The sequence below is a fragment of the Limulus polyphemus genome, unplaced genomic scaffold (assembly GCF_000517525.1).
Source record: "Limulus polyphemus unplaced genomic scaffold, Limulus_polyphemus-2.1.2 Scaffold3119, whole genome shotgun sequence".
NCBI lineage: Eukaryota > Metazoa > Arthropoda > Merostomata > Xiphosura > Limulidae > Limulus > Limulus polyphemus.
This window is the reverse complement of record NW_013668729.1, coordinates 54,637-65,895: the sequence shown is the minus strand read 5'-3', so window position 1 is coordinate 65,895 and position 11,259 is coordinate 54,637. Positions and strand designations below refer to the sequence as shown.

General features: G+C 30.4%; 1 protein-coding gene across 2 annotated transcripts in view; it reads left to right on the top strand.

Annotated features, from left to right (window-relative positions):
- Positions 1-11,259, top strand: part of LOC106468698 (ATP-binding cassette sub-family B member 7, mitochondrial-like) — a 53,761-nt gene that overhangs the window by 16,849 nt on the left and 25,653 nt on the right. For both annotated transcript variants that reach the window (XM_013929136.2, XM_022397061.1), the window contains exons 5-8: positions 3,129-3,315; positions 6,544-6,625; positions 7,355-7,443; positions 8,588-8,675. In XM_013929136.2, the coding sequence (XP_013784590.1) occupies positions 3,129-3,315; positions 6,544-6,625; positions 7,355-7,443; positions 8,588-8,675 (446 nt within the window). The remainder of the gene's footprint in view (positions 1-3,128; positions 3,316-6,543; positions 6,626-7,354; positions 7,444-8,587; positions 8,676-11,259) is intronic.

Sequence of the window (11,259 nt, the reverse complement as noted above, 5' to 3'; positions counted from 1 at the left end):
CTTTACTTCTACTACGTCGTAGTTCTTCGGTTGGTAGGTAAAGTAAAGTACATACTACTACTAACTGGTCGTACGAGGTTGGGTAGTACACTACAAATAATAGTGTGTGTGTGTGTGTGTATATATATATATATATATATATATATATATATAACATTTCGGTCCAATAGCCCTAGCCACCACCATGAAATATAGGTACCACGGCCCCTTAATTCCAACTGTTCTGGATGTAGTGTGGTTTCCCTCACTCTTGTACTACCTTTATCTTGGTACACTCCTGTTTTATACAGACACTTTCTATATGGTTCATACCTGCACTGATCCACTGTCAGCGAAGGTAAGTATGTTTTGGAAGTTAACATTTTCCTAAACCGAAAATATATTTCCAATAATACTTACCTCCACTGATACTCTCCCACCCTGCCTTCTCACTAAAAGCTGATTTATGTCTTGAAAAAGTGAATACATTATCTGAATGAGGTGCTTATATACAGTACCAAGATAGAGGGTGCATTGAAGTTGTTGGAGAATTTTGCAAATTAGAATTTGCCAAGGGCATTTGAGTGGGGCATAAAAGACTGAAGCAAGCATTTTCAATGCTTAGATGGGCAAAGAGTGGAAATCCTGGAGATCTAGAAATAGCTATAGTGTCAGTGGAAGTAAGTATTATTGAAAATACATTTTCACTTTAGGAAAATGTTAACTTCCCTTAACATTAACTCCTTAATTACCAACATTACTACAATTATTTATCTACAATTTTTGTAGAAGGCCACATTGTTTTCTGATAGAAACATTTTGATTTGGTGTCTATTAATAATTAATTAAATGTTAATCATTAGGTTATAATTTGCCATACAGCAGAGATGTATTGCTTAAACTAATAAAGAAAAGTCTAAATAAGTTATGTTGGTTATATAAACACGTACAACTGTTTGATATATTGGTAATAGTAGGGTTAAATAACGTCTCAGTATATTCATTCCTTCATTCATCAAAATATGCTTTTATTCACCATGTTTATTAAAAACAAAGAAGTATGAACTATTCTTTCAGTAAAAGCTGTGGTGATAGACAAGGGAAAGTGCTCAGTAGTTTTCATTAGCAAAACATAAATTCAGAGTATAAAGAGAGAAGCTATTGAATAAAGTGGATGGATTTAAAATTAAAGTACATGTATAAGGTTTTTTTAGAATGGAACTTAATACAGTATAGAATAATTAAGGTACATTACTGTCAAAATGGAACAAAAATAAACATATAGTTAGAACTTGTACATGCATTTTTTGCAATACTTGCTACCCTGATTTACCAAGCTCTCTGTTAGTAGCTGTCAAATCACAAAGCAACTGATGCATCCATTTTGCATTTCAAAATGTTCTCAAAGATTTTCTTACCCTGGTGACTTACAACATTAAAATCCAGGATTTAATTCCCTGCAGTGGACACAGCAGATAGCCCAATGTGGCTTTTCTCTAAAATAAACAAACAAACCCAAAGATTTTCAACAAAATATTTTATTGAATCTCTATTTACATTAATTGCTCCAACATGTTTTAGTGCAGTAAAGCAAATTTTGAAATGAAATATCCAAAGCTTAACCACCACCTTTATAACATTTGTAAAGTATGTTGCCCACTCAGAATTGAATGTGTGTTGATGGCAACAGCTATATCTGGGATATTTAATTTTTAAATAAAACTATTTTAAAACTTGTTGCATTACTAAAACATGCTAAGTAATTTGTTTTAGTATAAAGATCTGACATAGATATATTTATTGAAAAAAGTTGTTGTGAATCCAAACGTAACAAATGGATCATTATTAATAGCATATAAGATGACATTAAATTTTTTTCCACATCATAACTTCTGATTATATGTATTTTTTCAACTTGCCAGATTTTGTTATTTTGATTTTTAGTTTATTATACTGTAAATTCACGCTTATAAAACAAATCTGTTGGAAATTTTCTATACCTTTATATAGGGCCACATTTGTATAAAGGCCAGTCAAAATTTTCTCCAAAATTAGTATGTATACACAAGTTTAACTGTGTTATTTTACTTTGTCAGTACAGTATATTATAGGATAAATGGTAGATTGTAGCAGTATATGGCAGCAATCATCAGAAGTTATAAATAAAAGTAAAGCAGAATATATGTAATACAGCAGTTACACTATATCTGCTGTATCCAGTACTGACAAGACCTTTCACTCGATACCAGGGGTCATCAGGCTGACTGGGATATGACAGATGTAGTAGTGGTTGAGATGCTATTTATATCATCAAATTACTTGAACATCGAGTGTTTTGGTGTGAACTAGATGAAATTGCTGAAGTGTTAATTTTTTTTATCAATTTTATTTAAGTCATTACAAATTATAATTATGGTTTATCTGAACTTTCTTAATGAACCTTTTCCAATTAAAGAAGAGTCCAGATGGAGCTGTTGCAGTTTTCCATATGTTTACATGTATTGCAAATTTACAAATCTGTTGTTTTGTAATATAGTTTCTATTTTCTTCTGTGTTTATGTCCACATCATTGTTTTTGTTTGGCTTATTTTCTATGAACTTAATATTTCTGTTTGTCAATTTTTATATGCAGACTGAGTAACATTATCACTTTTTTACCTAAATCAGCTCTTATGAATTATGAGTAGTTTTATTTTGTACTGTTCTTCTTTCAGCTAACCACAACATAAAATACACAAGTTTCTCTATGTTATTAGTTTATTTTTACAAGTTTTATCATCTTCAGAGTAGCAATTTAAACATTGTTACAAAAGTAAGATACCATGAACACAAAGCAGCATATGTATTTTATTTTGTTAATGTTTATCAACACTACTCCAGTAAAGTGTATTTATGTATACTTTTAATTAATAATAGTTACAATGAATATTGGTTGAAAAACAACAACATAACTTTGAAGAGTTCTTGCAAGATATTTTATCTTCTGTGTGGGGAGATAAAATCATTTTAATTTTGTCCTTACACAGTTTGACTAGCAAATGTATTTTCCATAAGAATATGTAATGATGTATCAGGGAACATTTCCTCTTGAAATAAATAAAACTGTACTTAAGTCAAGCCTTAAGTAACTAAACTTTTTCCTGTTGTAGATGGTGCTGCTCGAGCTGGAGCTGCTTTGTTTAATGAGTTACGGAATGCAGTATTTGCCAAAGTAGCTCACAATTCTATTCGTCGTGTAGCCAGAAGAGTTTTTCTTCATCTTCATGACTTAGATCTCAGTTTTCACCTCTCACGTCACACAGGAGCTTTATCAAAAGTAATAGATAGAGGAACTAGGTATGTGTGTGCGTGTCAGATCTTTTTATCTTATAATGAGATAATTCTCATATTTAACAGTGTATACTGTCACTGTCAAACTTAGAGGTTATGTTATAATACTTATCACATGCTCTTGTCTTAAGATTGAAAAATCACAATTGAAGAATTTATCATTTTGATAGTCATTACTATTTTATTGTACTGCTTGTTTGCAAAATTATTTCATTATTACAGTCCTTCATTGCTTTAATTTATCTTTTTACCGATGATGTGAGTATAAATTTAAGTTTTTTTTTGATTACTTAAAAATTCTTTAACCTTCCCGTGATGGGTCTTCCTATGGTCACGGGTCAAAGGTCATGTCATTGCATTTGTAGACTTACATTCGAAATTTTATTGAACTACGATTTTATGAATTTATGTTAAGTTTATTTATATCTAAGTTTGGTATCAAATTATAGATTATAATTCAAATTTTAGTGTTATACTTTAGTTAATTTCTTAATTTCAAAGTAATTATAGAAAAAGAATAATCCTAAATATTGATTTTTGGGTGTCACGTGGTATGTTGAATGCAGCATTGAATCAGAGTAGATGTTTGTGATGTCAAAATACAAAGTCTATACCTTTTTTATGAATTAAAAACTCAAATTACCGATATTGACAAGCTAGAATATAAAATAAGAACCTCTTGTCTTTTCTGTTTGCTGAGATATTGCTACATTTAGCGAGTCAAACACATTGGCCCTGCCCACCTCTTTCCATTGTTGGAAATGCTTACATACACATACTTCTGTCTATGATGTGTGAATAACCAATAGAAAGCTCAGAATGTCCTCCATGTGGTTTTCTGAGCCTCTGTGAAGTATTTACACAGGAAACCCTTTCTTTTCATGGTAGATTCCAAGTTGTAAGGTAAGACATTATTATTGAACTTGAAAAATCATATATTTTTAGACCCAACTACAGCTTAGTTACTAAGCCTGATAAATTATAGTGGAATTCTTTGGTATTGATATAGAAATTCATGATTTTTTTTTTATTTTAAAATGCTTATGTAAAACCTAAGAAAATTTATTTTGTTTTACATCTTTCACTTGCAAAATTTGATAAGGCTTAGTAAATTAGGGCAAGCAGCAAACAAGTATAAAGTTCATAACAAGAAGGGATAATTGTTTTCTATACTTCATTTACTGTTCTGTGTTTTAAGAAAAATAACTGAAATTTAAGAACTTATTTGTAAATAATAATAATGTATACGTATATGTAATGTATTATAACCAAAATATGACTGTATTTTACAAAATACTGGTCCACTAGAACACAGCCAAGACAGGTCACCTTGTAAAGGCCAGTTTTATATTATTGGATACTGTAACATGAGTGCACATTTGCCCCGTCATTCAACTCCTGTAATATTAGCCAGACACTGCTGAAAGGTCAATAAAATAAAAATATAAATTTTTATGTGTGTATAATGTTATGATATTTTAGCTATTTATACTAACCATTTTGGTTTTGTTTTATAATTTGTAGTAATTCTAGAAAGTAAAAAAAAAACATTTGTCTATTTCCTATTTTTTATGATGGTTATGAGGTCGGTCAATCTACCAAACTCTACAGAGATGCGATAGTGAAAATAACAGATAAAATATAAAGTTTTATTTCTAAGAAAACGCTTGATAATTATCTGGAGAATATTAGGAGGTTTTAAAGATTTTGCATGTGAAATTTGACAATTTTCTGATGCACAAATGTATTTTTAATCTTAAAATCAAAATTTTTTCTTATGTTGGATGGCCAACATTTGAAAATAAAAAATTCACATGCAAATAATTAATTAAAAAATGTCAAAACTTAATTTAAAAATCTGATACTTTGTGTACAAATGCTGGTAATGTTTACTGATAATCTGCAAAATTTTGTAAAGATATGTTTATATTTTAAAAAGTTACAGCATAACTGCTGTAATATGGGCTGGGTGGAATCCACCCACCCGTAGTAGAAGGGTTAAACTTCATGACAATACAGATAATCACAGTTGTCTAATAAACATTTTTTAAACTAAGAAGCTGCTAATCAATTTTGTTTGAGCACTTGGTATTTCTTTGCCCACATGTTATTGTTCTCAGTCATTGATCAAACATTTCATGAAATTATCATAACTGAGAAAGTCAGCATGCAAACACTTCATTTTTTTAAGTGTCAGTTATCATTTATAACTTAGCAGCATTGTGTGCCATCCTTAAAAATAAAATTCTATAGCAGCTTACACTAATGTCAGTGTAACAGGCTAATTCTTTAAATATGATATACTAAAGTGCAACAAGAGTTAAGTCCATTCAGTAAGGTCATATGTAAATATTTAGGTAAATAGTTTGTATTATTAAAGGATAAACAATAGATATGTGTTGCTCATATTGTGCCCCCAGTGGCAGAGCAGTAAGTCTGCTTGCTTTAACTATAGAAATCTTGTTTTGACACTCATAGTGGGCACAACAGAGAGAGCCCATTGTGTAGCTTTATGCTTAACTACAAACTGTCTGCTCATATTGCTAGTTTTCAAGATACACATTATAATCACCTTAATCAAGTGTGATATTACTTTTAAGTTTTATTTTGAGATATCATGCTGCTTATAATATATCAGTGGTGCATGTAATTGGGACAAATGACAAAGTTTTTTTTTATACATCTGTTATAACTGTTATTCTTCAAGGTACTTGTGTTAAGGCAAAAAACACAATATAAGTATTAATGGTCTTTGTTTACCTTATAAGGGAATGTATTGTAAAAAGACAAAATCCAATATTGTTGGAACTGTACTTTTGAATTAAAATGTCAATAATTTACTTTTCTCACTAGAAGTCTTTATTGAGCAATCTAATAAAATAAAGATTTAGAAAGTATTCAAGGAGCTTTGTTTCTTTACAGTTTTAGTCTAGATCAGCATTTTCCAAACTTTTGTCATACACAGATACACATTAAAATGCTATATGTTTTGTAGTTTTTACTTGTTAATTTCATTAATAAAAGTATATATTAAAACACTCGATTTTGCATTACTGCACTATTGACTCTACCCTAATCACTTGCCCTCCCAGAGAGAGAGGTGCATGCCCCACACTTTGGGAAATGCTGGCCTAGATAACATCTGCCATGAATTCACTATTTGCATTTTAGCAAAATATAATTTTTTGTTTGCAATTGTACATAGATATTTATTCCAATTAATTTTCAAAATAGGGGAATCAACTTTGTGCTCTCAGCTCTGGTCTTCAATGTGGTCCCAACAATTTTTGAAGTGACTTTAGTCAGCAGCATATTGGTTAAGTAATTTGAACAAACATGTAAAACATATCTGTGAAAATTGAATAAATATACAGTCTAGCAACAACGAATAATTCAATATGGCAAGTGTTAATGGCAAAAGTTTACTTTTGGATTTTAATTGTATGACTTTATATTGAATAATTATGTTAAATGTTGTTGTTCGGTATTGTTTGAAATAAATAAAAACTATACATTAAAATATTTCATGTTTCAGTAGTTTTTAAACCAATGAAACTAATTTATTGCTTATTTTCAAAATGCAGATCAGATTTTGAAATGTATTCAGTTTTATTAAGATATCTCTTATGAATGTTTGGATCAGAAACTTTGCATTATGACCCAAAACTGTTATGCTTTTTATATGTATTCAAGAAATACACAAGTTCATTAATTAGGTAACTTTTATGATACTATGAGAAAACTATAGACTAATTGAAGATTGTAGGTATGTTAGATTTATACTTTAACCATTATCTCCATATTAAATTGAAAAACATAAAACTGGAGGTTAGTCTACTGTGTAGATGATGTAATATGTTTACAATGTTGAATTCAGTATTCTGATTTTGCTAAATATATGTATTATGTATATCCCTACACTTATATCAAAAATTCTTTAAACATAGTATTTTTAGCATATGCCATTTTGTACAGTTCTGTGTGTGTGTGTGTGTGTGTGTTGTAACTAGTTTTCTATTTAACTTAATTTGTTTTCTTTTGTTAGTATTATAAATTTGGTGGGAAATTTGCATTGGTCACACTAGGATGTATTGGAACTTATGCTGCATTCACTTTTGCTGTCACAAGTTGGAGGTAAGTAAATCACTTTACTTAAAAATGTTTTAAATTATTTTAAAAAAAAGGCTTAGGATGACAATTTTTTACAGATGGTTGCTTTATTATTTTTCAAATGAAATATGAAAACTGGAACATTATAAGCTGTAAACACTTGAAAATGCTAAGAAGCTAATTACATAGGTGTGTGATGGATTTATTGTCTTGAAATTTTTACATGTTCTACAGTAATTCCTGTACACTGAATCCAAAAATAATATCAATTTTTCTCCATCACATACAGATTTTTCACAAAAGTCATAAATCAATACATAAAAGAAAGACCACATCACGTAGTTTTGAGACTAAAAGATGTAGATTTCACAAAAAAAATCAGGATGAATGAGGGTGCATATTCCTTTTACATTAGTGTTCTTCCCTTTTCTTCACTTTATTTGTATTTTTGTTAACAAACGTAATTATAAAAAAAAAGTTCAGTGTGGTAAGAGAAATATTAATTTCATCAAAGTAAGATTTTTTTCTTCCTGATTTGTAAAAAAAATCCTTACATAATAGAAAAAATTAATATAATTTTAAAAATTTGCATAGCTGTATTATGGAAAATTCATTATTAAAACCAAAACAGCTTTTAAATTTGCAGTCCTTTGTTGTAATTCAAATAGAAACATGATGGAATTTAAAAAGAATTTTGGGAAATATTTTCAAAGGTTTTTCTCTGGATTGCAGTAAGCTACAGCATCTGAGGAGCTTTACAAAGGAATTGAGCCCTTACAAAACTGGGATTATCTGTCATTTGCATTCTATTATACTACCCATTCATGATGGCCTCCTGCCAATAAGTAGTGATGACAATTGTGCATGAGCAGTTTTGGCTGCAAAACCACTGCTCTGTATTATAATACAAAGGAAAGGATAAAGTTGTTCCTGGAAGTTACATTGCTATTGTTTCCTAGAGCTGTCAAAATTTCTGTTTTTTTAACTACAATATATCAACTTCTTTACGGCAAGTTTTCCATCTCTCTATATTAATTGAATAGTGTATGATTTAAGATTTTCCATTAGTTTGGGATTGCACCTTAATATAGTTTACATTGAAAAAAACATTTCTTGAATTGTAATGTTATTGCTATAATAACTTGTAACTGTGTTCTTGTCTTTGCAGAACAAGATTTAGATTAGAGATGAATAAAGCTGAAACTCAGGCAGGAGCTAAAGCTGTAGATTCTCTCATCAACTATGAAACAGTGAAAGTAATTATTATACTTCTTTGTTTAAGATTTAGTTCTATGATAAACTATAAAATAATGAATGTAATTACTTGTCTTAAGGTTACTTCTGTAACAGTATTTATACTTCCTCGTTTGGTTTATTTCTGTGAAGCATGAAGCAATGAGAGTAATTATCATTGCACAGAGGTTTAGTTTTTATATTAATAAGAAAATTTTGTATTGTATTTGATAATCTACCTTGATTAAAAAGGCTATATATAATTATTTAAAGATCTGTATTTTCATGATGAAAAAAAATTTAAAGTAAATGTGGACTTTACTTTCACAGTATGAAATGTGGTAAAATAAAATAGTTTTTATTGTGAATTACCATGTAATAATTCTTTTATCAAGTTTATAATAGTGAAAGTAATAATGTTTTATAGATTAATTGATTTTCATGGTCAATGTCTGTTTATAATATCTCTTCTATGTCAAGTTGAGCACATCTGTAGTTCGTAGCCACAGAAAAAACAACACTATTACTGAAATTGTATCACCAGCATCTTGACCACCATTTTGCTACCATCTTTACATTGGTACTTCATCTTCAGATTCTGGTTCAGATGAAGCATCAGTTACTTCCTTTAATTGTTCTTTAACTTGATAAGCATAATACATGGTTTATGATCCACTATTTTCTTCGATGTAAGCTATATTTTTTCCCTAACTGTCTGATAATGGCAATAGGCAACATGTCTCCTTACGTTAAACATTGGATGAGATGTGTAACACAATCAGCATTAGTAGAGTCTCTACTTAACCACACGATAAATGATGACAAGTGAAGTTGATCTTTGACTTATATCGGGCCTCGACAAATCCCCGAGCACCAGGTTGCCATGACGACTAAAATGTCATTGTGACACCTGGTATTTTCTCCCATTTTATTTGCGCCTAGGATTGTGCTAAATAGAACTCAAATCTAGAACAGTTCTGGATTCTTGGAAGTCTGGAACTATTTTTGCATTCTTTGTTTCTAGGATTTTAATGGTGGATTCAGCTCTTCTTCATGTTTTTTCAGGAATGAAGCACTGCAGTTGCACAACATGTTACTAATTTCATACCATTTTGTTTTTGTTCTTTCTCTCAATTCAACCAATCAGTGCACGTGTTTAGACTCGGACAGGACCAAGGCAGTTAAGTTCAGGCAATACTATCAAGTGGTTGTTGATATCATGTGGTCATTAGCATACACTTGTTGCTGTAAAAGTAACTAAATATATATGCACTGGTGCCTTGATTATCTGCACTGGTCTGGGGAAAGCAAAAAATTGTGGATAACAGGAACAGTGGATAATTGAGGCACTAGTGTATCTCACTAGTTAGCCCATTGTTTAATCTAAGTAAAATTTTTCAATATATTTAAGTTCTTTGTTTTAAATTATAATATTTTTACTGTTGTTTAATCACATTATTATGAAAAATTATCGAAGTCGTCATAATCATAAAAGGTAAGTGTTGGTCGGTCAGTCATGCTCGATTTCTCCAAATTTCCTGAGTTACATGAGTCCAATTTCACTTTTTCTCCTATGATACTTCCTCTTGATTGCCCATTCTCAATTTAATTTAATTGCTAACATAGGTGCAAGTAGCTCCTAAATTTTCTGCTATAGACATGGAAATGCATTCACACCCTATCAACACCTGTGAAAAATAAGTCAAAAATTGGCGCAAGCCTATATAAACCTGTATCTCAGGTGGTATAACTAAGTACAAACAGGAATCAAAACTTTTGGGGTTGAAACAATATACATTTATGGTTGTAAAGAGTTAGAATAATAAGGAAGTTACTGTGTGCAACAGCTACTCTGGCTCAACTTTTGCTGGGTAATACAGATTTGAAGTGTTGTAGGATGTAGACGTATCTAATGTATTATATATAGGATAAAGAAGAATGTGGCTGTTGCGAGGAACAGTTTTTCAGAAAAGGAAGGCAGAAGAAGAAAAAGATTTGGAAAACAAAAAAGGGCACTCTGCCTATGGTTTTACATTGTGACACATTAAAAGAAAGTGAGGAGACTACCATTAGAATTAGACAAGAAAATAGTGCAAAGTGTATCACTAAGTTCCTGCTCCACAGCTTCTTGTGACAAAAACAGTTCTAAACAGAAAAAATAGGCAAATGGAAAATATGGGTATTTTTTAAAGATCCAACTACTTGGCCAAAAATCAACTCAAAAGTGTGACAGCTGTAGGTTGAAATGGACTGAGTAAAACTGCAAACATTCACTTTTCCATGGATAACAAAGAAAAGAAATTCACAGTTTGTCAGTGGAGAAGGAGTAATGAGACAAAGAGTTCAGTATTCAGTTATACACAGTTTAGTGTTTTGCTTTTACTGCTGAAAGTGTTTAGTATTGCTAACTATTTGCTGTGATCAAACAATCAGAAGACTGGAAAATTTTATCGGTACTTTTAATTCTACACATTTGAAAATTGACCAAGACAGAAATTTTGCACTTGATTATTAAAGAAGATGGAACATTGGCTGGCTGTACTTGAAAGATGATAAGAGTTAATGGAATTCAAAATATTGTTACTTCATGGAAGTCATGATGAGCTG